The sequence below is a fragment of the Aythya ferina genome (assembly GCF_964211825.1).
Source record: "Aythya ferina genome assembly, chromosome: 7".
Taxonomy (NCBI): Eukaryota; Metazoa; Chordata; class Aves; order Anseriformes; family Anatidae; genus Aythya; species Aythya ferina.
This window is the reverse complement of record NC_140302.1, coordinates 30,879,264-30,906,116: the sequence shown is the minus strand read 5'-3', so window position 1 is coordinate 30,906,116 and position 26,853 is coordinate 30,879,264. Positions and strand designations below refer to the sequence as shown.

General features: G+C 44.6%; 1 protein-coding gene across 3 annotated transcripts in view; it reads left to right on the top strand.

Annotated features, from left to right (window-relative positions):
• Nucleotides 1-23,847, top strand: part of LOC311440218 (uncharacterized protein) — a 36,874-nt gene extending 13,027 nt beyond the window's left edge. The window contains exons 2-5 of one of the 3 annotated variants that reach the window (XM_084526818.1): nucleotides 7,772-8,014; nucleotides 11,307-11,392; nucleotides 14,544-14,752; nucleotides 21,974-23,847. In XM_084526818.1, the coding sequence (XP_084382944.1) occupies nucleotides 8,006-8,014; nucleotides 11,307-11,392; nucleotides 14,544-14,752; nucleotides 21,974-21,990 (321 nt within the window). In that variant the 5' untranslated portion in view covers nucleotides 7,772-8,005 and the 3' untranslated portion in view covers nucleotides 21,991-23,847. The remainder of the gene's footprint in view (nucleotides 1-7,771; nucleotides 8,015-11,306; nucleotides 11,393-14,543; nucleotides 14,753-21,973) is intronic. The other 2 variants (XR_014695270.1, XR_014695269.1) reach the window with 2 other exon arrangements.
• The last annotated feature ends 3,006 nt before the right edge of the window (nucleotides 23,848-26,853 follow it).

Genomic DNA, 26,853 nt, shown 5'->3' with positions numbered 1-26,853 from the left:
GCTTGGTTTATAAATAAAAGCTATTGGGGTTTATTCAATTTAAAGACTGCAAGACAGATTCAGCTGCTGAGATGTAAGCCAGTCTAACTTAACTAACTTAAAAGGTTTCTGCACTAGATCAACTGATAGAAACAAGGAACAAAGCCTAACTTTCCAGGGTTGTAAAATGGGTGAAAATCCATTGCTTCAAAAACTGGGGAATATAAAAAATGGTGACATTTTATATGGTGCTCTCCCAAGTCCCCAAAGAGAAATGCAGGTGAGAATAGGCTTATCTTGTTATTATCAAACACTGCAAAGTTGATCTCATATTACATGGGCAGATCTGCTACAAACTTCATTAGGAAACTTAATGAAAGCACATTTGGTATGTGCTCCATGACACAATGCAAAGAGAAAAACAGGAGCGGCCCTGGAGGTACTTGGGTTCTTTCAGTAATGCAAGAAAAGATACTGGCTGGTGCACAGGTACAGACGTCTTTGTTTTTACAGGACAGTGTTGCTGCTTAACAAAGAATTGCACAGTGTGATGGGATTGTTCAGGGGATTATTATTAAAAAGCTTTGCATCTCTAGGTATTCTCAATAAAAACGTCCTCAGAAAGGAAAGCTAAGGCTGGAAAATGAAGTTCGGAAATGACAAAGTTAAAGTTTTTCTTATGACCCGGTTCCTGATTACGTGATCACATATGTATGTTGAACAGGGAGTGAGGCGGAGCTGGAGAGTCCAACCGGGTGAGTTATGGAGGAGCCTTGTCTGATTCACTACAAAGGTTAGATGGTATGCACTCTATGAGACATGTGGCCGCACAGCAAACAATGAGCATAAAAATAAAAATTGAACGGCTGCCTCATTTGCTAAGCACGTCCATCTTGTACATTGAGCAAGTCTGGGTTTCTGCAGGAAAAAAAAAATAACGTCTGATCGTATTAGCTATATATATACACTCCATGCGGATACATCAATATCGGATGCTTTATAAAGCTGGGATATGTCCTGGACTCCAGACAGATATAAGAATAAAAGACATCTTAGAGAATATTGCATTTTTGGCAACATGTGTTGGCTCAAAGGAATTGTAAAGGAAGTAAATTAAATACTACTAAGAATGTATATATTTATAGCACTTTTCATACAAGGATCCCAAAACACCTCTCAAAAAATTAAGCTTCACAACATTGCTGTGATCTAAGTAACAAGTATATATATATATATATATATATATATATATATATTTTTTTTTTTTCTAATCTGCAAAGTGAATCAGAAAAAGAAGAGGTAGGTTAACCAGACCATCAAGAGCAAGAATGTCTGAATTTTAGGCTCTCATTTTAACTCCCAGCCCAACTGTCTTCTGTGAAAACATCCAGGGAAGCTATTGATTTTCATGCTCTCTTGCCCTTCTCCAGCAATCCAGCACTATGCTCAGGCATATGGTTAACTTAAGGCCATTGATTCTTGGCCTAAGTTTCTGAAAAACATTTTGGAGTGCAGTAGATATGGTAATGCAGAGAGAAAAAGTAGGTTTATAAGAGCATCGGTCATTTTACCAACCGTGCCTAGAATTTCCTGGACGTTACAAATGTTCAGCAGAATTCCCGGTGTCAGACTGTATTAAAATACTGTCCTCAAAAAGGAACATTCCGAATTTCCATGATCCTTGCCAGTTTCCAATGATTTGACGTTTATTTGAGCTATTGTGCAAAGTTTTCTGTTGAGTCAGATCATTCAGGGCTAGCTGCTGGGACCACAGAGTGTCAGCAGGACATAATTCATCTGCAGCTAATGGCAGCACAGTTTATTGGATAGGTAATGCTTCTACTTGCAGAGAGATGCCACTGGGAAACTCTTTTTATTATTATTATTATTCATTTTTGTTGTCAGAAAAGGCATTAAGCATTCTGTTTCCCCTTTGGTCACCTGTTGGATTTCTTTAGGAGGAGAAATGACTCTGGTATCTTTGTAGGGTGAGAAGAGGGAGGGAGAAGAAATATATTGATTTACATTATGCCCATGGCATCCAGTTCTCTGTATCATCTTTGTTGCTTTGTGTCTTTGTTGGATGATTTGATTTTATCTTTCTGATTCCTACGAGTACACATACACCTGCTCAACCTCTGCATTTTCAGTCTACTCTTGGGGGAATTTCCTCAAGTGCTTGTACCAAGCTCGTTTATTTTATAAGTGAATAAATACCCACAAAGATTATGCCTCACTGTTGCAGCATGAGCTACAGTTGAACAAAACTTCCCTGGCTGCACAGTGAGCCCAGGTCTTTGAGCCTACATATGCTTTTTGTGAAAAAGCTTGCCTGTAAAGGTAAGCAAGATTTTTTTAATATATATATTTTTAAACTGTTCTCAAAAGTAAGTCTGCATGGAGCTCTAATTAGCTTTTACCTCCATAGATGGAACATCTTGGCTTGAAGATAGAATTTGGGTTGACTTAATTGCTTAGATCTTAAGCCATGCAAGGCAAAGACCCTGTGCGCTGCGTGCCTGTGTAGTACCTCGCAGTGCTGGAACCAGCCTGACGTTCCTCAGCAAGACCTCAATGCAAATAATGAATGCAGCTACATAAGAGGACATTGAGTGACTCATTCTAAACCACAAGATGTTTGGACTGCAAATAAAGAAAGATATGTGGGATATAATCTGCTGCTGAGTTTTAACACAATTCCTGTTAACTTTGAGCCACGCACGGACAGAACAATAGCAGGCTATAGATTTTGTTTCCGTCCTCAACATTTTACTGAGTGCTGTGAGACTAAAACGTTTTGAAGGTTATATCCAATGTCCTGCAGAACGAATGACAAATGTCAACTCTTACACTCCTGCAAGATCTGAGCAGGAATAAGACAACTCTATAGACTGAGGCAAGTTTATTATTACAAATACCTTATTAAATCTAAATGGTAATGGCATTCCAATTAGCTCATTGTTAGGAATCTTTCATGTTTGACTTTCATTTAGACTGATTACGGGAATAATGCAGACCCTGTATAAGTAATTGGCACAAAATAAAAGCATTTGAGCTGCAAAAACCCTCCTAGAGGCTGCGCTCTTTTAAAAAAATATATAAATAAAAGCTTCCTATCTTTCCCAGCTCATGAGCTCTCTCTGTTCACCATAATAATGAGACAACCCATTGAGTCTCCTGTGGGCCTGGTGGTATCGCAGTCCCCTTTTTACCTTCCCCTCTCTTCTCAGCAGCTGTAGGGGGGCTCCTTCCCTTTTCCTCTCCACCCTCCCATTCCCTCTCCCGTCGCCGCAAGCCTCGGCACTGTTCCATTGATCCTGCCCAGACGTGGGTTCTTTCACACCCAGATCACAGGCTGGCCTCATCGCCCACACCATCCTCCTCCTTCTTCTCCTCCTCCTCCTCTTCCTTCTCCCAGCAGCCGTGCCAGCCTCTCCAGCGATCAGAGAGCAGCAGGGAATGTGCCTTTCGGTGTACTGGCTGCCTGCTGCTTGCAGAGAGAGGTGTTTTGTTGTGCAGCAGGGCCTCCATCAGTCTGAGGGAGGCTGGTGGGTGATTCCTTGCAGTGGGTCCTGCTTACTTCCCTCAGAGACAAGGGTGTCGGGATGCTGCTATGCCAAGATTTTGCTTTACAAGACAACCCAGGCCCTGGAGGTTCCCCTTCTTTCCCCAGCAGGGACGAGACCCAGAGCAGGGCACCCACCCAGCCATGGAGAGCTCAGGGCACACAGTGCCTGCAGGACCCAGCTCTCGACGGGGCGCAGGCTGAGAAGGAAACATCATGTTGTGAAAGAAGCTGGTTTCGGGGAAAGGCATCCCAAACCACCGCCTGGAGCCCCAGCTCATTAGGCTAAGGGAAAGAGCAGCACGAGATATTTGGTGAGAAGGGAGAAGGCCGCAAGCATTCATCTCTGCCAGACTTCCCTTCCTCCGTCTCTGACTAATCTGGTGCCAGCTCCGTCCCGTTCTGGGCACAGAGGCTGCAGTAAAATGTGCACCGTAGGAACATTTTCCTGCTCTGGATGCCTGCCTTGGTCGCACCCTGCTCTGCACCGGGGCCAGACACAAGCCTACACACACCTCGTGGCCCGTCCCACACCGTGGTGGGGGCAGGAGACCCAGCAGGTGGGCTGGGGGTCTGGCCGCGCTCCAGCCCCTTCCCCACGATGGGATCGAGCCGGGAGCAAGGCTCTGGATCCCAGCTTGCTGGCAGGGCCGACACAGCATGTGTTAACCGTATGACGGCGCGCCAGGAAAGGTCTCTCTGGTGTGGGAAGGGGAAGGGCCAGCAGTTCCTATTTGGGAACTATTTGGCTTCTGCAGGGCTCTGGCTCTGTAGGGTGAGCTAGAAGCTGTGTGTAAGCAGCAGCAGGGTTTTGGGAAAAGCTGGGGAAGTAGATAGCAACAGCAGGCAACTGTTGAATAACACAGAGAGGCTGTGAAATCCTCATCCTTGGAGGATCTCAAGGCTCAGACAAACAAAGCCCTGAGCAGCCCAGGCTGAATTCAGTGCTGACCCTGCTTGGAGCGGGAGCTCAGAGTAGAGATCTCTGGAGGTCCCTTTCAAACCGAATGGTTCTGTGATTGTGTGACGGAACGTGGGCTGGGAACGCCTATTTTGCTGTTTCAATTTGGTGAAAGCATCTTCTATTTCTGACAGCATTGGGCACAGAATCTCTCCCATCACCAGAGGAGCAGTGTTCAGAGAAACCCATCTGTGCTGGGGGCCTTGTCCTTGGGGTGCCAGTGCTCCCCACACTCCCTGGACAGCCAGACTGCGACCCTGTAGATGAGCATGGTAATCCTTTGCAACAGATCTTCTTCAGTGCTTCTGCAGGGTGAGGGACTACCAGCCTGCAGGCAGTGTGTCTTCCTTCCTTCATCTTCCCTCTTGAGAACCGGTGATGCTCCTGATGACATCAGGGGAAAGATTTCCATGGATTTCCATAGGTGGGTCAGGACTTCCAAGTTTTTCTGGGCAGTGATGCTTAGTGGACCATCTCTACAAATATCGGTAGTGTTTTATTCAGTAACATTTGATGTATCATAACCTGGCATCACAGTCTTGTTAGGAATTAGGTGCCTGGGTTTTGTGTGTGTGTGTGCAAATAATGAAATAACTGGCTCAAAAAGCTGCAACAGGTGAAATGACAAGTTATGGGCACATGCCTAACTAAGGCACATAGTGAAGCATGTGCTTAATTACTTTTCTGGACTGAATATGAGTACTTTCCCAAACTGAAATGGAAAATTGCTCCGGAGTTGAAATATATAAACAGACCTGCACAAGAGAAGTCTGTATTGTGTGAATGAGAAATATTCCCATGGTTGGCTAAGTTTTAAATTAACTCTGATTTTTTATGGGACTCTTTGAACCAGAAACCACTACAGAACTTTTAATACTAAGCTGGCAGTAATTTAGGCATGGCCGTATTGTCAGGCGTATTTATCCTGCCTTTGTATTTGTAACTGGTTTGTATTTACTTGTCACATTAAAATAACCAAGAATTCACTTTTGTATGTTTGAGCCATTCTGATGAGGTATGTGCAGATAAGAGCCTTGCTATCTGTCTGCAGTAATAAAGATGAAAAATCTGCTGACATGCCAAACAAGCTGTAAACTAGGGCATTTAGCAATGTTCATTTTAATGCTTAAAACCTCTATATTGTCATTGTAAATTAGGAACCTCAGGTGAAATCTTGGATGTGTTGAAGTCATCTGCAACAGTGGATCCAAGGTAACTAGCTTAATAGCTACAAAAGTCTTATGAATAACCCTATTTCCACTTCTGCCTGTAAGGTTAACCAGAAAGGAAATTATGCAGAGTAAATTTTCTCTGTTTAAAACCCATAAGCCTTACAAATTATATTTACATTTAATTAAAAAGTAGACACATTAGCTATTTTTTCTGCACTTTTTTTTTTTTTTTTTCCAGATTCTGCACTTGTTCAGAATTTCTCTATGAGATGTTTAATGATAATCTTTTTATAAATGTTAAGATGTTTAGATAGGGTTGCCTTTAACCCAGAGTCTTGAATTGTAAGTTTAATAAGTTTTCAAACATATTATTAAAAAGTGTGGACAAGAAAAAAAAAAAAAAAAAAGGAGCAAGAACAAAGAATCAAGGTGCATTGCTAGTATTCAGGAGTGATATGTTCAGGGAGAGATGAATTCCCTCTGTAGCCCTTGAAATGTAGCTTTCTTGTCTGCTTCAGAATTAAATCATCTCCTTATCTCAGCTGTATATCCATACTGTAGTCTTTATCTCAGCATATAGGCTCTGTCAACATCCTAAAAGTTATAGCCAGAAGGATTAGTGATTTTGGTATCTGGATTTTGATGTGTCTGTTCAGAGAGCGCCTAATTTGGGTTATGATTTTTTTGTTTATTCTGTGCTTTTTGTTAAGAAGTGTATTTAATTGTGAGAAAAATAGCTGGAGACTGCAGAACATTAAATTTCCAAAGCCAACATGAATCCTAAGCACCGGTCGGCTACCAAGAAAACTCTGTCCTCTGCTTATACCAGTATTGACCCACAGCCTCTGAGGAAGCTGGATACATGAAACAAGTATGGAGATGAGGGACAGAACCTTGTTCAACGGTGAAAGCAGACCACAAGGACACTGCTGTCCCTAAGATCTGCATTGCTAAATTATCACCATCTGAACCTAATTAAGCACTTGGGGGATCGAGGTAATAAAGCATTGAAGCCATAAATGTATTGCTCATAGCAAGCAAGTTCAAATGAGAAGGATGAGATAATCAGGCCAGGGGGAGGTGAAAGAGGGAATTCTGATGATTATAGTTATTTGGAAATCCATGGAGGGAGGATCCCTATGGCTGAGAAACATTTCCACACCTAGAATTTGTGGAGGATGAGGTTTTGGTGGTGACTAGCACTTTGATGTCTTTTCCTTTCCCCGCCTTTATCTAAGCTTCTCTTTAGCCTCAACCAGCAGCTTGCTCCCAGGTGAGGTTAATTCCTAGATGCTGTGGGGAGCTATCAGCCAACTTATTAAAACCCTGTTTAATTAGTAATGATATTGCATTTTCACAAAGGAGGCATGTACACAAAGGGCTGAATTTACGAATTACAGTAACAGAGGATAATCTACAGAGAGACAACAACAAGAGATATTAATGCAGTGCCCAGACTTGCCCATGGATTGTGCTTAAAGCCGTCCAAGTGATGAGTGTGTATGTGGGATATTTGACTAAAGGCTCACATAGCACAAAACAAAATAAAGCAAATAGAAAAAGGGAGAGAGAAGAGAAGAGGACGGAAAAAGGAAGAGTTTCCCGAGGCACTGTGTCACTATGTCAGTTCAGAAATCAATAATCTTCCACTGGAGAGGCACTGGCTCTGGGCAAAAATGAGCCAGGAGGCTTCCCCGTGCATGGTGTGCTGCAATAGCAACTCTGATGGTGCTTTGGAAAACCCTAATTAGCTGAGCACTAAGAAAAGTGTTTTCTCTTGCTCCAGTGGACCTCTTTGTCTTTATATTTGGTGTAGAGAACACAAGCAGTACCAATCTTTCCTTGCAGGAATCACAGCAAGGTCAGAAATTTGGGGAGAAGATTTTACCTTAGCAGGGTAAGTTAGGGAGGCTCTAATTGCTTGTAAACTAGGCACAGCTACTGCTTAACCAGGAAAAACAACATATTTTATGAGAAGTATCTTAACAAAATAGGTCTTCAACAATAAAATATCCCTATGAGTATTTCTCAGGTTTCTGCCATTTTCTCAGTAAATGTCCTACCAAAATTTACACTTTTTCTGCTCTTCTTTAGACTGTGAAGGTCCGTCTGTGTTTTCCACTGCAAGTTATGAAACAAGCACTTTCCTTCTCCTGGAGATGGTGATTTTGTCTAAGCTCTCCTAAAGGGAGTGAGCCACAAGGCTATCTGTAGGCATGCAGCTCTACCAGCTCACGAGGAATTCAGCAGGGGAAGACGAGGCACATGCTCGATGGTGTGTCAGTCCCAGCGTGATGGAGAGCTTCCCGTGGGATCACACCAGACCTAATGTTAGTGGTGAGTAAGTGCAACTGGATGAATCACAGCTTGTAAGGAAGATGTAGATCCTCAAAAGTACCTGACTCCATCGGTCCTAGGTCCTTGAAGCAGTATAGGCATGTAACGGCCATCGATTGCAGGGGGTCTGCAATAATTGCAGGGGGTCACTGTAACACGCCCCCCTGTGGATCTGAGAGCTGAGCAGAGGCCTTGGACTCCAACCTCTACAACAACAACAACAAAAATAATAAAATGGGTGACTTTAGGATAGCCCAGAAGAGAGGAACGAGTGTCAGTATGGGATCACCACGTGCAAATAACCCTGCTGAGCACCAGGCTTGCCAAGGTATATGGCTCACTGAAGTCAGTGAAAGGATCCTTCACGATTCCAGTAGATCAGCCCCAGAGCTTTACTTTCCAGCTGAGCAGGCTGGAGCTCTGCCTGCCTCCTGCCTCCTCCCCAGGGCGAGCAGCCCAGAGACAGCAAGGCAAGTTCGGCTTTTGATTTAAACAAGGTTTGGCCAGGGCCCAGGCTGGCCCGGTGCGAGCCTCTGATGGGATCAATAGTCATAAGTGACTTAGCCTGTGTCAGAGTGCAAATGACATCTCCGGCTGCCACGTGCAAATCCTGCAACAGTAAAGACGTCATTAGATACTCCACATCTGAGGCAGACCACTCCTGCCAAGCCCCGGCCCCACAGAACTTGGCATGACTTATAAAGATTAATCTATTAGTATATATTATAGTTACCATTTAATATTATTCTCCAAATTGTCAGCAGGGGAGTTGAGACTGTGGGTAACCTGCAGGCCAATGAAATTTCAGGAGGAGCAAACTTCTGAACTTCTGGAGCTGTTTCTCTTCCCTTGCTTTCCACGGAGTATTTCTGGCTGGCTGAGCGATGCGTGGAGCTAGGGTGACAGCCTGTGGCAAAACAGAAGAATTTCAATATCTGAAGCTGTTTGATTTCCACTCTCTTTTGATCTTTTCTCTGTTTCCTGCTTGTCAGGCCAGACAAAGGTGGTGAAGTTTGGGTTGCTACCATCAATTCGGGTTTGGAGGATGGCAAGTTGCCATCCTTTATTCCAATTGTTTCTGTCCACTCCTCTTTATCACAGGTCTTTTCAGATGCTGCAGTAAATAACAGCCCGTTTGACAAAAGGGTGCAGTTCCTGGCTGCATGACATGAAGGACATAATCTTGTGCACATCTTTACAAGTGTCTGTCTGGTGGGTTTGCTGCTTGGCTCCAAAGGAGAAGGGCAAGGAAGCAGCCCAAACTTCGGTTCTGCATTTTTCCATATTTCTGTCCTATTCCTCCTTCCATGACATGGGCACTATTACAACCACCTCATGCTGGGGTCTCCTTTGACAGAGCAAAAATCCTCTAACTCAGGGGCAAGGCAGCAGCCTCTGCATTCCCAATAACACATTAAGCATTTTTTCACTCCCAGAAATGTTTATTTTGGGTCAGGGTTTTCTTCTGCTGCTGTTTTTTCCTCTTGAGCAAGAGAGTTTTTTTTAAAAAAATCGATATTCTTTCTATGCTCTGCCTGAATTAATCAAATAAATTTTCTTTAAAGTGACACTAAATGAGTTACAGATGGTTTTGGCCTTTTACAGGTTGCAGAAATCACCCATTACAGTTCTTTTAATTTATCAGTGAGGGAAAATAAAATGGCCTCTTGCTCCCTTTGCAATAATAATCAGAAACAGTCTATTTGGAGTTTAATTTACCCCAAATACGTATTGATAGTTGCAATGAGGAATATGTGACCTCTTTGGGAGTCACCAGCGGATGGAAGGTGGATAGCTTTTATAAAACCACCTTTAATAAAAAAGAGTGTTATATTGAGTATGTTTGGTGGTGTATTTAAGCATATGGTTTCCATATCAGGAGCTAAGATGGCAAACACATGCTTTACCTTCTGACTAACCTTTCTTACGCTCGTCATTTCTTGCAAAAAGAAAGTTGCGAGGGATTTTTATTTTTTTATTTATTATTTATTTTACAACGCTGACAATATGGAAGAGCTGAAGAAACTTCTCAAGGAATGCAAAGCTCGTGACATGTCTGCTTTTTTTTTCTTTTTTTTTTTTTTTTTTTTTTTCCCGCTTGCACAGAGAGGAGGAGATGAAATTTGTCTGTGGGCTTCGCCCGACTCCTCCACACTCCCGGTGGGACCCAAGGGAAGGGGACGAGGCACAGCGGAGATGGGATCCCGGGGGATCCCGGCGCAGATCCCCATGACTGGATCCACTCCTGCGGCTCCCAGCGCTGTGACCCCCGCCCGTGGGGCAGGGGCAGGGGCTGCCTGGCTCCACCAGTGATAAATCTAGCGGTCCCCTCGCTTTTTCGTCACTTGCCTAATCCTGTGCCCTTCTTTTCATGTGCGGTAATTGCTACCAGCTGCTCCCGCAGCCCGAGCCGTGCGGAGTTTGCAAACGCAGAACAATGGCAACAGCTGTTTCATTTCGCCTAGGGCCAGCGCTTCCTGTTCAGTCTACATCTGCCCTGCTGTGTCCAATTTATGTTCCGGGTGTTTTCCCCCTGACCCCGCTCCGGGCCGAGGAGGGGCGTGGGGGGCCCGCTGCCCCGGCCCCGGCACAGCCCTGCCAGCTGCCCTGCACGCCCGGCTGGGGAGATGGCCTGCCTCCGCTAACCCAAGTCATAGCGAGTGGCACGGGACAGAAAGAGGCATAATAAATATATAAATAAAGGAAAAAAATCATGGGAAGGTGAGCGAGTGCATCCCTTGCAGAAAGGAGAGCTGCTCCATGGTGGGATCCCACAAGGGCCTGGAGCCAGGAGCCATCCTGGATAGGCTGTGAGCTCATTTCGGGCTCTGGAGTTGACCAGGATGAGAGCCAGAGTATGCAGGATCCTTGTGCTTCACCTTTTGGCACGAATTCTTCCTCTCCCTCCCCAGTTTTATTTCTTTATTTATTTTCCCTGAGAAAGCTGCTGCATTCTTTCCCGAGTTAATTGTATCTCGCTGGGTTGGATAAGGCGTATCTCATTAGAGGGGGAGAGATTTACCGTGAACTTTAAGCTGCCTTCTCCATGCTACAGAAAAGAGATCCCTAATCAGCACAGTATATATTTTTCTATAATTGCTCTCTGGCATTCCCCCTCTTTCCTTGCTAATTAAAGTGAAAGAAAACTGTGGTGAAATGTTCCAGTGTGTTTTTATAGGAGAAGAAATGCTAAAACCCCATTTTGTTTATAAATACAGAGTATTTAATGGTGCAGAGAATCAGCTGTTTTCACAGGCACGCTGCTGAAATTTATCACTATTTTTCTTTCTAGAGCACGGCTGCACTCGGGGACCAGCTTCGTGGGGGAGCAGAGGAAAGGTTGCTCCCTCCTGCACTGCACAGCAGCCCCAACCCGAGGTATTTCAGATTGAAATACTCGGCACCACGTAGTGAAATATTACTATTTTTTCTTTCAGGACTACCCTCTACTGAGAACTAAATAAATAAAAAGTGAGCAAAGTGCAAACAGTAGTGGGGGTCTGCAGCTACTGTTATTATTCTGTGTTTTCTGGAGCTCGTACGATGATTCCTCCTTGTTGGAAGGGTTCATCTCCCCCTCCCTTCACGTTTGTGTTTTGGAGCCTGAATATGTGATGCACACATATGGCAGTGGCCCTGGCCACGCTTCTCCCCATCACCTGCAGCCTGTGTCCCCTACACGAGCTCCTGCAGATGGAGCCCAGAGTAGGGGAGAAAAGAAGAAACCTGCAACGTTGCAGGGTCAAGATTTCATCCCAGGTCTCCTGGGACGAGTACTGGATTTTTTTATAAAGCTGGGAGTTGGGGGGTGTAAAGGAGCAACAGTATTATCCTCTGTTTGGTACTTAGGAAACTCTGAGTTTTTGGAAACTGCGCTAATTGTCAGAGGCAAGAAAAATACTGAAAATACTTGCAGATGTGAATGAGTCTAAAAACAGAACAAAAATAAAGTCTTGGATATACGATTTATTTTTAACTTTTAAGATTATTTAAGGTAGACTCTGGCTTTTAAGTAGCCAGTTCAAGGTTTCTAGAGCTAACACCACGGCAGCTGTTACAGCAGTGGGATTTACCATTCTCCCCTACACTCTGTAGCAACATTTTACAAAGGTATAAAGGCATCTGAAGGACGTTAAGAGCAATCACTCCATTAGAAGGGGCTGAATGTATTCACAGAGTGCCACACACCTCCAGAAAGGCAGCGTGTGCTTGTTCCTAGCAGTTAAGGATAGCTTGCTGAGAGGTTGCCAGCATTTTCTTCTTATGGGAGATGGCATTATATACCCTTAGTGAGTGCCTGTGTGTATCCATATGTATTGTGAATGTGTATGTAAAGCTGTTCTTCCTATTTATCTGAGGAAGGCTAGGTGGCACTAACCAGTTCCTGCTGCATCAGCTCTCTTTTTCCATCTTCTCTTTATGTGAATTTATTTGGGACAAGGGCATGCCCTCTGCTACTGGGGACAAGAAACCTCCCAAGTCCTAACAGAGCCACATGGAGAGGGAACAGGACAAGGAAGGCACAGATCTGTCTCACGGCTGCTGGGCCTCTGGCCTTGGTATTTTGGGCATCAAGAGGGTGACACTGGGTGATATTGGTCGCCATTCACCCATTTCCCAACCCCACCAGTAATTCCCAGCTCCAGGTGGTGATGATACTGGTCTCGTGCTCCCTGTAACCCCCAGCCATTGCAGTAGAAGACTGGGCAGATGTGTTAATTAAAGAACATCATGATGAACAAAGGTGTCCCACACAATGATACGCAGTCACAGACACTCTGCAGGTCCTCTGAGACTGGGAATTATTCCTACAGTTTTGGAAACTCTGCCCATACAATGTGCATGTCCCTCTCACCGGGGAAACACACCCTGTTCTTGCAGTGTGAGCATGTTGTGTTTTTTACTTAATAATACCTCTCTGCAAGCTTTCATGATTTGTTCTCAGGGTGGTGCTAAAAAGTTCCAGGTCCTGGCCTTTGCCACAAGGCTGCCACCCTTCTTTCCCTTCCAAGACGGCTGGTGAATCTGAAATAGCAGCTGCTGTATTTATTTTCCTATGAGCAGGTTATTTTTAGGGGAGACGTGGCCATAGCATCGGTACCTGTTCGCTGGATGGAATCTCCTGCATCACGATGATAATACTTGAAATTTTTCAAGTCAAGTGGGATTTACTTTAAAACACTGGCAACACAAAAAAAATATAGATGAAAATGTGATGGTTTCGTTAAGCAAAATGCATTTTAATGCACATTTCATGAGGCACTGATCTGAGAGGTACCTGCAGGGTGTAACCCACCGTTTCATGGCACTGTACTCACGGGACACACAGAGCTGGCTGCCTGCGGCACGAACAGCTCCCTCCCACCCCGAGGGTGATGGCACCCAGCCGGGGAGCACCCCTGTCCCACACCACGCCACCCGGGCCCATCACACTGCGCCTCTGCTGACTCCAGATCCCAGCGCTGCGCGCGGTGCAAGGCGCAGGAGGGGATTCAAAGGCGCTGGTCACACAATGGAGGCAGAGTAACTAGCTGCTGACAGATTTATGGGTTTTAGCCCAATTAAAGTGCTGTTTATTGCTTTTAGAAGGGGCCTGTTTGTTTCTAATTTTAGAAGTAGGTTTGGGAAGCGAGTAGCTCGGCAGTGAGTTGTGAGTGTGGGACCTGAGATTTTCCACTTGGGCTGATGTTATTATCGATTACTAAGCATCACTAATAAGTATTTAGCCCAGTATTTAGCTCATTCCACCATGGCAGGGCAGAAATGCAGAGCACCACCTGAGTAGCAGCAACACTTTTGCTGTGAATGGTCTGGGCTTTGCTTCTTTCACTCTGAATGGCATCCTGCCAGCGCTCCCCTCACTGCCAGGGCTCGGCAGCAGCATCCCCCTGTGCCGGGACATGGATGCGTCAGGGAAGCCCTGGAGATGTTTGCAGAGGGGATACACCAGGCCGGGAGCAGCATCTGTGGATTTACTGCTCGCAGTGGGTGTAGCACCTGCATCTGCTGATTTTGGTGTGTGCTTGAACCTGTTGCTCCTTAAAGAGCTCTCCTTGTTCCCCCCGCACAGCATCTCTTCTGATCTCTCAAGTTTGGGGATTTCATGCATTCATGTTGAAGAGAATAATAAGCGGTGTGAATGAACATTCACATCTCTGGCCAGATGTGATGGGAACCTTGGGCGAATTGCCAGAAAGAAGTGGAGAAATACCAAATTCTGCTTTTGAAAATAGAGCTGGAATTCAGAATCCCTATGGCCTGTCCCTAAATTTGTGCACTTTTTCTGTGCAGCAACGGGGAAGTCACTTTGATGTCAGCTCCCAACCATCCAGAAAAGCTGGATTATAAAGCTGTTGTAAAACTCGGGTACTTGTTTGTGCAGTGCTCTGGGAGCCTGCAGTGAAAGGCAGCGGAGAGCTGCGCGGCTCCCTGTGGTTTGTAAAACATGCACCAAGCACCATTTACCAAAGGCAATGACAGTGGATTTTAAACAGGGCTCGACCCAAACACAGGATCCTCATGTTTCCAGGTCCCGGAGAGATTTAAGTTCTGAACTTGCATCCAAGCCCGGCGTCTCTGCAGAAGGCAGAAGGAAAACCACACACCAGCACGCCAGCCTTGGGAGCAGGAGGACTTGGGGGCTCGGCGCCATCCCCTGCCTGCTCGGGTTTGATCTCCTGCTGCAACTGGGGCATCCCATAAAAACTCTTCTTGAATGGAGGCAACTGCCAGAGCCCAGTAAGCCTTACCTTTCCTTCCTCCACCCTGAGTCATCTGCAATAATCCTCCAGCTTCTGGCTGAAGGCACAAAAAATAAAATACAATAAAAAAGATAAAAGGGAGCATGAATCAACTTCTGTGGTAGCTGAGGCTTCAAATATGCCCGAAGATCACTTAGATTGCATACTGCTTGGGCCGTATGCCATCCTTTTATTGCTTATCCATGTACAGGAGAGTTTGCTGACATTCTGTTAAAATATATATATTTCTTTTGGCCAAATTCAGAAATCTTTTAGAAGAAAGCAAAAAGATTTGAGCTAAAACTGATTTCCCCCCCAAACTGTTTTTTTTTGTTTTTGTTTTTGTTTTTGTTTTGTTTTTGTTTTTGTTTTTGTTTTTCAAAAAGACATAGAAGAAAGCAGGTATTTTTTGAGTTCAATAAAAACAATATACTTCTGCTGAAAAACACTTTCAAGGCTGTTTGTTTTGTTTTGTTTTGTTTTTTTCCTGTAGCTAATTTTTTGGCTATGTCTAACATACGGAAGCTCCTTAGTAATGTATCTGCTGTAAATGGGATTATTTCTGAAAAACAGAAGAATGTTAGGATGCCAAGAGGGGAAAACATAATCTCACCTTTTTCTTTTATCCTAGCAAATAGCTTCAGCAAGCTAACAGTCAAGGAGGTTAAAATATTAATGGATCCTGCACAGACCACACCAGATGGAAAAGATCTGAGCTGGGCAAAAAGCTCCTTGTTGAAAGTTTTTGTGCTGTTAAGCAAAACCTTTTCGGAAGGGTAGAGCACCAGGCACAGGAGCATCTTGCCATTTGGACACATTTTTGCCATACTTCAAAGGGAAAGTTGTGAATTATTACTTGCGGCGTCAGTGATGCTTGTTCCTTCTAGCGCTCTGAAAACCTTCCTTCTCTGATGAGGTTTGGTCCTGCGGGCCACTCTTAGGAAAAAGTCTCAAATTGTGCTGTTCTGCTGAGCTTGGAGGGGGGCAGTGCTGCAGCAAGGGGAGGACTGGGAATGTGTGGGAAGGGAAACGCCCCAGTGGTTTTGGTTTGGCAGCTGTATCCCACTGCTGCCCCATGCTTCCCAAGGAACTTGGAAAGGCCTAACAGCATGGAGCTGCAGAGCATCAGCTGGGCTTTTGGTAGAGACAAAGGCAGCAGGGGCTTTGCCCTGGCTGCCACAGTGGGCAGGAGGCAGGAGAGGCACCTACAGGGGTTTCACAGGTTTGTAGGTGCTGACTGTCAGACTTAGGAATCCTTCAGCATCATCAAGCCAACTGCACTACTTGAGGGAATGATTGTTCTCATATAACTGGATGCATATTAACACTCAAATTTCTTCCTAAGTAACCATCTATACTATACATGTATGATGGAAATAAATATGTGGAAGGAGCTTTCAAGCCAGCATGTGGGCTTTCTACTGACATACTCTGCAGCCCTGGGTGGATTTCCGACTTCCAAGTACCTCTTGCTCCCTCTCTGATGAGTTGCTGTTTGTATGGCCCTGCAAAAAGACTGGGGAGAAAGACACTGGGAGACAGCAGTGACATTTGGTAGGTAAAGGGAGAATATTTTCAGATCATTGGATGCCAACAGCCCACTGGCAATAGGGCATTTGGGAGAATCCACTCTTCTGGGCATGTCACAAATATGTTAAAAAAGGAAGAAAAAAAAAAAAAAAGTGTGATGCTCACAATCTAATGACAGGGTGTGTTGTGTTTCCCAGACACATCCCTGACATGGGCTAAGATTTCAAAACTGATTCCCGCTGTAATGCCCAGGGGGCAGAAGTGAACCCGGAGGATGCTAACACACCAAACTGTTGGGGTAAAGGTGTTTTATGTAAAACCTGGGCTCCTTTGGATGCTTATAAATGGTGAGACTGGCAACATGAGTTCCAGCTCACAGAAGTCATCTGGATTCATGGCTGATAGACTGAGCTTTGCTGGACCTACTCTCAGTATGGCACAAATCCTACTAATAGGTATTTGTGGGTATGATTGTGGGTACAGAGCTGTCCCTGTAAAAAGAAAAATCTGGATTAAAATCTAGTTCTCTTTCCTCAAACACTTGGGAATGTTGCTCGTAAGTGGTGCAGGGCTCCGAGGGCTCACAGCAGCGCCACGCCGAGCTGGAGCCGCGGTCAGCCTTCCGAGCGGTGTGGAAACCGAAGGCTTTTGTGCATGTGGAAAAAGCCTGTTGTTTGTGGGCAAGGCCAAGGCCTGGCAAAACGGGAGGTATGCTGTCTGTAGCCAGGCTCGGCAGAGATTAATGAAATCTGATTAAAAAGGCTCACAAAAACAAAGTGATTCCATCCCTTTCCTTTGTGCCCAGCTGCTCTCCACCTTCCCCAGCACGTTTAATTGCCCCTTTCCTAGGCAAGAAAGAAGCACGGCTCTGTGCATCACGGCCTGGTGGATGTTCCCGGCACTGCCACATGAAACGGAAGCTCTATTTTTGGGGGCTTTTTTCTTTCTTTCTTCCCTTTTTTTTTTTTTTTTTCTATCTGTTTGAATATTAAATGCCAGGAAGATTGGTAAAGATTTCAGAAAAACAAATCGACATTTGGCCTAGTAAAATATTGCACACAGTTTTTCCTTTCTGCTTTGACTTGGCAGAAGGTTGTGTGAAAGCTCAGAGGAGAAATATTCAATTTTTTCCTTGAGGGAGACAGGAAACTATTAACAAACAGTGCCGGAGCACAATATCCTGATATGCCCTTTAAAATTAGCTCATAAAAGCACAAAAATGCGAGATGTGTACATTAAGATTAAATTCAGAAATCACGAATGTTCTGGTAGGAACTGCTCTGTTTTAAATGAGGTATCTTGTCAGCTCTCACAATTTCTTCATGATGCACACAATGTTTTTCTTAACACTCCAGCTGCTGAAAGCATGTGTAAGAACGTCTCAGATTTTTGTAATTAAAGCAAAATCTTTTTTTGAGTAAAATATCCTTAAAATATGACAGAAATGGTCATAGCTCCCCAGCAAGTTCCCAGATTCCAGAAAAGTGAGAAGAGCAGCTCCTGATGCCTTATGGGGCCACCAGATTGACCTGCCCAAGCTCCCAGTGCCCCCACTCAATTTTGGGACCCGCTGCAGCTCCCCACCTGGTGTGTGATGGCTGCTGTGCTTGTCAGGGTGCTGTGGGCAGCTCCCAAAACAGGAGGGCTGGGTCTCGCTACGAGCAGTCCCTGCCTGTTTTAAAGCCAGGCTCGTGCAGGAGCTGCAAGCTGCATTTTATCAGTCCAGTAGCAGGGAGGGTCAAAACCTCCCGTGCTGCAACTCCGTCACGACGGCTCTCGGCACAATCCTGCGGCAAAGTGGGGGAAAGATAATAAAATTCAATTTACTATCGAAATAAAAGACAGAAGGCGCAGCGGTTTGGTTCGCTGAAACCAGCCGCTTCTCAGCTTACTGGAAGTCATTGTTGTGCTGCCAGTTTGCCATGGAGCAGATGGACCAGATGCCATTTGGGGGCTTTGGCTGGGGGAGCTGGCAGCTCCTTCCCTACAGGCTCCAGAGACGACATTAACCGGTGCAGCAGCCTGGGAGATGGTGGAGTGCTTGAAGACAAAAATGTCGATAATTTTAATCTGTAGGACTGGAAAGGGTGGACAGATTTGGGGAGGTTCAGGGCTCTTTGACTTGGGTCTGTGGGAGGCAGGTTTAGAGGAGTCAGAAAGGAACAGGGGTAGAAATGATGGAAACAATGAGTTAAAAGCCCTGTGGCTGTAGAGGAACTGAGCTTCTCTGCCCAGAAAAAGCACAGGGAATTACTGTGTGATGGGTAGGATGAGGAAGGTCCCTCTCCTCTGCCCCGCTAGGAACGAGCAAGGAGAAGGGACCTGCTGTGAGGTGAGATCTGACTCAATCAGAGCCCAAGAAGAAGCCAGGACTGAGGAGGAAACATCCTGAATGGGGTCCTAAGACAACCTCCGGGGCCCACTCCAGGGCTGGGGCTGTCAGAGCGAGTCCTGGCGCCCACCAGGCTCCGTGCGGAATCATCCGCCGTGCCGCGCTGCTCCGACATTAAAAATAGGGCAGAGGCAGGGGTGTCGGGAGAAAAACATCTCTAAGTGCTGTCTGCAGCGAGTGCGTGCACAAACCGCTACTGGGAGGCAGCGGCTGTCGGCCTGGCAGAGGCTGGGCCGGATTTTCAGCTGGTGTAAATCAGGAGGGCTCCGTTATTAGCGCTGCACTGGCTCACAGCAGCTGAGGCTCTAGCCGAGTCACTGAAGTGGTAAATAGTGCTGACAGCAAGTTGTGGCTTCGACAACCTTAAATGAACTCCATTAAGTGCTCGCTTCTGAAGAGAATGTTGTTGAAACCTGGAAATGAGGCTTTCAAAGGTTTAACATATTTGTCTGTTGTAGAGGGTTTGTTTTGAAACCAGATGCAGCGAGAGAGGCAGCGCTGCTGCACATGGCAGGAGGGGCGGCGTGCGAAGGACAGATCCTGCTCCCCATCCTGCTGGAAAGGGAAGGAAGCGACCTCTGCAGAGCCAATGTCATCACATCAGTGCCGGCAAGAGCTGAGGTAGGGCAGGCGGGCACAGTTCCTCCCAGCGAATTGAAGACGATGACAAGCTAAAAACCTATCTGAATAATTGAAAAATGTTGGTGCGGCTGCATTCTTGGAAATAAAACTGGCACACGGTCTGCAGAAATCACAAAGTGGTGGGAACAATTGATCATGACAGGGTTGGGTGAAGAAACAAAACCGTTCCCTTGAGGGTTTGAGCAACTCGCAGGCAGCTTTAGGAAGCCAGTGGGCAGGGGCAGAAGCAGGCAGCACAAATTGGAGCAGCACCACTGTGACTGTGTTGGCCCCCTGGGCCAGGCTGGAGACGTGGGGCTGGCCACTCCGACGGGCTCCAGGACATGGTGCAGGACAGCAAGAGCTTATCCAGGGGACAAACGTACTACCAGATCACAGCTGGTAATGAATGCAAGCCTCAGGTTAGATTTGGCAAGAGGGCTCTCTCGTGCATTGATTTTTCAGGTTCTTGGTCAGACACCCTGTTGGCTGTGGCTGTGGACACCTGTGGCTGTGACAAAGCAGACTCAGGTTGGATGCAGTGACTGGATCTTTAACCTTGACCACCTGCACTGTGAAGGTACTGGCAATTTTTTGTGTTAACATCCCTCAGGATGAGAGATTATGGCATTGAGTTGGCCCAGGAGGGCTCAGAGGCCCCAACAGTTCTCTCCTGCATGTACCCAGGGATGATGGAGAACGAGAAGCCGTGCATCACCGGGGCCCCTGCCCTCTTGTCAGGTCGGGGCTCTCCTGTCTATAAGACCAGGCTCCTCCTGGCACACGTCTGGGATGATCGCTTCCTCATAGAGAGCATGGGACCAGAACTCAGCTGTGATGTCCTCCCTCCTTCAACGACAGCATCCTTGGCACCATGCTGAAACGTTTCTGGCAGAGCGGCAGGAGCCCTTCCTGAGTGCAGAAGATAATTCGGTGCTCTTTGTGAGCTGGGGGTCTGGAGGGACAGCAGGGACATAAGGACACAGCTTTCCTGCCCCCAATTAGGATGCTCACATGCATCCTAACGTGGAGCTGGGGTTTCCAGCCCTGCTTCCAGCCCAGGAAGCAGTCTGGACATCCACCTCTGGGGAGGCAGATGGAGCTGCAGAGGTGCTGGCCAGACAGCAAGAGCCCAGCAATGCCATTCTGCCTGGTGCAGGGAAGGAAACACATCTTTATTGTGGGCCAATAACTGCAGCCTCAGGATTTCCACTGGAGGAAGCCTCCTTGTAGGCAAGCCTAGCAAGAGGCTGCAGGTGACCACATGGGCTGGAAGGAGACAAAGAGCAAAGGCAAAAGTGGATGGGCTCGTGGAAGGCTACAGGAGGAGGATGTTTCAAACCACCTGCTGGCCTCAGAGTGCTCTGGGAGGTGCAAAGCAAGGAGGAAATAATTTTAATTCAAAGCATGTGCTAAAACACAGCTGAGATCAACTAGTTTTCAGGTGGATCTACCTGGGAAAAGAAAAGAAGCTGGGAAGCCTAACTGATCCACTGTACTAGGATTGTTCCTTGCATAGACCTTCATCTTCTTAAAAATAAACAATGGCAGAAAGAAATGTATGAGAAAACATTTTTTGCAAGTCAGATAACAGAAAATTTATTGGCTTCTGATGCTCTGCTTGAGTCTAATGCTGGTTCATTCAGTGCCACAGCCTTTGAGAAAGGAACTGACAAAGAAGCTGGCTGCCTAGAATCGCAATAGCGTAGATGGACATGTTCCACCATCACATTAAGGCTCCTCACTAGCCCACATTCAATTCCTTGGCCAGATCCAGCAGAGGACAGAGGCATCTGCGAGAAGAATTTCAATAGAATTCCAGAGAATTACAATGGAATTACACAACAACTCAGAAAATAAAATTTGTTAGTTATTATGGTTTGTATTTCTGTGGGTTCCAAATAAACAATCTCAGTGTAAGTATTCCAAAAGCCATTGGAGTCTGTTCTCAAAATTAAATAAATAAATAAATAAAAAATAAATAAAGGAGGCAGATATAAAGCTCTACTCAGTGCACTGTTTATGCAACAAGCATTCAAAAATGGGTGCCATCCAGACACGCCAGTACCACATTGTTCCTACCTTAGAGAGGTTAGGCGCTGAAGACCTAAGCTAGAGAAAACTCAAGCTATAGGTGAGAGAGAAGAGCAGGTGACAGACAAGGTTTTGTTTAGCCTGCAGTATCTGAGGGACAGGGACAGTCTTTTTGCTCTGTTTATGCCATCCACAGCACAATTGAGGCCCTAGGGCTTTTAGGCTTGACTGCAGTACAAATTATAAACACCAATAACACAATAAGGTCTCAGATATTTTAAGGTTGGTTGTCTGGAGCAAACTATCATGCATTCATCATGTGGCAATGTTAACACATGCTCTCTATGCCTAAAATTAGGAGTTGTTTTTTTTTTTTTTCAGTGAGTTCTGAAAGCTATTCCGAAAAAGCTATTTGTTTTTCAACTGAAGTGTGCAATCTGCTCATCCACAATGGCATGTTGATGATCCCTGTGTTATATTGATATTGTTTTGTAGGCTGCAGGCATGTTTATTGCTGGGGCATCATAAATGTGTTTCTTTTTTTATTTTTTCTCTTTTTTATTTTTCTTCTGCTGCTTTATGCTGTATAAGGACAGAAACATTTCTTTGATTATGAAAGCCTGTTTTTGTTTTTTTTTCCAGATTTCTTGTTGACATGAATAGTCTTTGTCTTTTGTTTTCCCACATTGCTGGAGGATGGTAGCAAAAACATTAATGGATTTGGACCAGCAACATCACTCAGAGTCTGGGAAAGGAGGAAGAATGTCTCATCCTTCACTGATGAAGCCTAATACTAACTCACTAGCCCATCCATGGCACCAATATTACTGCCAGCAGATGCAGAGTTTCCAGAGGCAAATGAGCCACTAAAGGGTACAAAGTCTTTCCCAATATGGTTTAACACTTGAGCAACACAGACCAAAAAGAAATCAACTCATGCATATTGCCATATCAGACTAGAACAAAGGACTTGAATTCTTCAGTGAATAAGAAACCAGAAGGAAGATCATGGCGGTCAGATAAGAAGTTGGAAGTGTTGTGAGCCTTCAAATAAAGAGGTTAAGCATACAATTAAAACCACAAAGCAAAATATCTGTTGTAAGCTGCATGGATAATCAATATTGGATGTGATGCCTTTTAATCAGGGGGTCTTTTAAACAGCTTGAGGGGAGGCAAGGTTGGAGGGATAAGTATTTAATTGCAAGAGCAAATTTGCTATTTGGGAAGTTGTAATCCATGTCTGGTAGCAAGCTCCCCCAAAAAATGTAGGTTGCAGTGAGGATGGTGTTAAGCAACAACGTTCACAGCGCTTAGATTGCCAGCGAGATAAAAGGCCCTATTTATTAAAGATAATTCTTCTGGATTAATCTCTTTTCTGTTCTCAAAGCACAATGAGGACATTGAAGTGTCCTATCCAGATGATTCTCTCCAGACCTATGATACAGCAATTGTGAATGAAAGCTCCCTGACCACAACCTCTGGACAAAACCAACACTACCCTAGAGCTAGCAAGCTGGAAAGGCAGCTATTTCCCAGAACCTCAATAGTTCCCCCCAAAAAAGCATCTGAGCAAACTGTTTTTTTACATTAAATTGTCCTCAGCCAAAGTGAAGCGGGTTATTGTCTTACTAGAATACGTGTTGTTTTTTTTTTTTTTTTTTTTTTTTTAAACTTAAGAGCTTTTGACAACTCTGAATTGCCTCCCGCAGCCCCAGCACATCCTCTGCAGCCCATGGGATGCCGGGTGACCCATTAGGCTGCAGCTTTCCTTCACTCTCTGACTTCTCCTGCATGCTGCTGGATCCCAGTTCCAGTTGGCATGTGGTGGTTCTCTGTTGATGAATGAGCACCATTGAGCAGATGGGATGGAAACAGAGCTGTTCTTGCCATTCAGTCAGCTCCTAATGAGCAGTGCTTTGGCACCAATGTGCTGAGACGTGCCCACTTCTTAAGAGCTGGTTTTTCATTTACGTGACCCCATGTGACAGCTCCCTCTCATGAGATTTCCTCGGACTTGATTTATGAAATCTGACTTCCAGCTGTACGCTACTTGGGGCACAGACCAGTGTGATGCTCCTTGTGAGGTTCGCAGCTTGCAGTACACAGCAGACACAACAACGGTTTTAAAAAGTCAGCCAGTGGCCCCAAAAAGATTTGTCAAAGCTAGGGGAGGGAGGGCCATCTTTTGCAGGAGAGGGGAAGTTAAGAAACGCGGGAGCTGTGCTGTAGGAAAATCTTCAGCTGAACTGTTTTCTTCCTTATACGATTGCCTATGCTGAGCCTATTGAAGGAAATCTTTGGGAAAATACCTAAGAGGATTTTTCCTTTCAGATTAAGTGATTTCTAGATGATTTTACCCATAGCACATCAGCAGGGGGGGTGAGTTCAGCTGCACTTTGCCTACACCAGAGAAAGAGAGGCTCACTCTTCTGAAAGTCATCTGCTAAATTAATGAAGACAAGAATGTACATTAAGCTGAACCTATTTAGCTTATTAAAGGCTCCTCTCTCAGATCATTTCCTTCTGTGTGTGTCTCTACATCGCGGGCTCTTCTGTTTGTAATTTCCAAAGTTTAAAAAAAAAAGAAAAAAGAGAGAGAGAGATTGTATCTTTTTAAGGGGTTACCCTCAGCTTTCAGCAGTCAGAAACTGTACTTACAGTAGTCAGCCTAAAATCCCATAGGAAGATAAAAGACCTTGCCGTGTGCAGTTAATGCAATAATAACGACTGTCACTCTGCTCCTCAAACGTAATATGAGGTGAGTGTCATGATTAACAAGGTGGTAAGAACCTAAATAGGACATCAACTTACATTTTGTTGTGCTGGATGTATTACTGGGATCTTTGTGCTCCAAAGCTTTGGCTAGGATCATTCTTACTCTCCCGAGGAAAATAAAATGTTTTGTCAATGCCAGTTCCTTTGACTCCCATTGTTTTCACTGGCTTTGGGAACAGACCCTTATTTTTGCTTTATTTTTTCATTCTTTTTTTCATCCTTATATCTAATGAATAGGCTGATGCACGAACTCAGCAAAGAAATACTGAAAGGAAACTGCAATGAAGGAAAACAAGGAAGATACAAAAAAATGCAGGGAAGCTATTTTTCTAGGACAAAGTGGAAAAAAATCCTAAAAGACTATGAATTTTGTCCTCATGGCTTGACCACTCCTTCACTATTTTAATTGTGAAATAGGTTTAATGAATCTGAAGATAGCCCAGTAATTTAACCCCTTCCAAAAGTTTCTAATGACTTGATGAAGAAGTACAACAGTCTTTTGCATTCCTCCAGCACCTGCTGTACATTTGTTGAGCAGCTTTACAAATGAGCTACACTAAACTCTCCAGCCCTATAAGTTATAATTTGTGGAGAACAGCCTTCGTCGGCAGGAGTTGGACCATGTGTAGCATGGAAAGGGAGATGGAGTCATCCTGAGCAGTTGCACATTTTACCCAGGAAGCAAGGGACCCATCCTGACCCTTCTCCCAGCTCCATGCCTACAGCAGTCCACAGGAGGAGTGGGGAACCAGGATTTGGGGTCTCGTTGCAGAGCCCAGACCCGCAGCTGCGGAGGAAGGACCCTGCCTGCTCTGGGTGTCTTCCGGAGCACTTTGCGTTTAGGGACCTTGCTTTTATAACTTTTTACTTATTTTTCCTTTCTTTTATTTTTTTTTCCTAGCTATGCTTCTGTCAAATACCAGTTTCCACATGAAGTTTTGCCCCAAACTGAGTGAAAGCGCTAAGATAACCTATTTGTAATAAAATACTTTCCCTTCGCTTTAGCAAACTTAGCGCTTCCCTGTGAAAACAAACTCTTTAGTTATTCAGGTGTGACTAGTCACCGTATTAAATCACTATACTACCTCCTCAGCGTAATAATGCATTTATTTAAAATTTCATTTCAGAATCTCTCTTCTTTTGCTGACATTTAATTTTGCACAGGAGTAACACTATCATAAAAGAGCCCAGGTGCAAAAATATTACGATTTTAGTAATGATGTACTGTCCATTACTACTAAAAACTAGAAAAACTATCAATGTTGCACAAAATTGACTGGAATTACAAATCTTAAACATTTAAGAGGACTCATTTAAGAGTCATGTTGCAGTATAAATGCCTGTGTACCTCTTTTACACTTGGCCATTTGGTGATATACTTTTATAAGTAAGACTGTAAGCTTTGGCACAGGTAAATATTTCTTAATATTTCTGCCCCCAAAATTGCAAACAGAGAGTTTTTTCAGTAGAGGAGAGTTTGAGGAAGAGAAGGGGCAGGTATGAGTTGCATGTTTAGTGAATGCTATTTTGACAGGTTTGTATCTATGGTTTTCAGATGATGTTTTGGCCTCCCAAATGAAGCTCAGGCTCCTCTAACGGGAGCAATTATAACTGCAGTAGCTTTCACTTCTGTCTTAATTTAGTATAGTAGTGGCTCTTTATAATGGAAATTGAAGGATCTTGACTGTAACCCAAACCTACATCGAGACATACTGGAACTAATCTCTCCAACATTTGTTGGTGTAGTTTACCAACTAGGTAACTTGTATTGTAGCTTACCAGCTAGGCACCTTCTTTCCTCATGGAGAAACACAATCTCCTGGGAATAGGACTATGAGAAATCCCAATTAATATCCATGTACTTCTGATACAGGCACCTAAACCACGCATACCAGTATGCACGGCTGCTTCTCTCTTCATAGGCCAGAACAGCAACTTAACGGTTTTACTTAGGTAAAACATCCAGCTTGCACATGAGTAGCGTTTGCTTAGAAGTATCCACCAGATGACTTTGACATATTTGGATCAGACCTTACAAGGGCATATGCAAGTGGAAATAGAGTTTGATGAGAAATTTTTAATTAAGTCCTTTTATTTGGAGAAATGTCTCTATATTGGTTTGCCGAAACTCAATCTTTTTTTGCTAGCATAAGGGGACAATACATTCTAACAGTGACTGAGAGAGATTTTTCGGTCCAGGATGAGATTTTTTATCAAAATGAAGAAAAGATCTCAACCCCAAAATAACCTTGTGATGACACTCTTGAGATAGGCGAGAGCTGGTCATAACAGGCAGACACTGAGCTCATGAGGTGATGGTCCTGCTCTTAATCGGGTTGTTTATGCAAAACTTCAGGGAGCCATGGCTTCATTCTAGCACAAACCAGACCATTTTTACAATAGAAGTTTTTATAGAGTAGAAAATATTAATTCCCTTTCGTCACTCTTAAAGAGTATTTCAGACAGCAGACAAAAGTCTTCAGTAAATATCAGTTGACTTGGCTTTTTGGCAGTCTTTCAATGGCCAATATTGTCTTTGCTATGCTAACAAGAGTCAGTTCACCCAGTTTTGACACCGTGAGATTTAGCTTAACTCTCCTATTTATTGTTTGGACCACTATAGTTGTCTCAGAGCCCTAGCAGGAGTGCTACAGCATGCAAAAACAAATGGAAGGACAGCCTCTCTTCTGAAGAGCTTGTGAAGGCTGATGTTTGCTCTTGGAGCTGACCTGCAGTAAGGCTGCAAT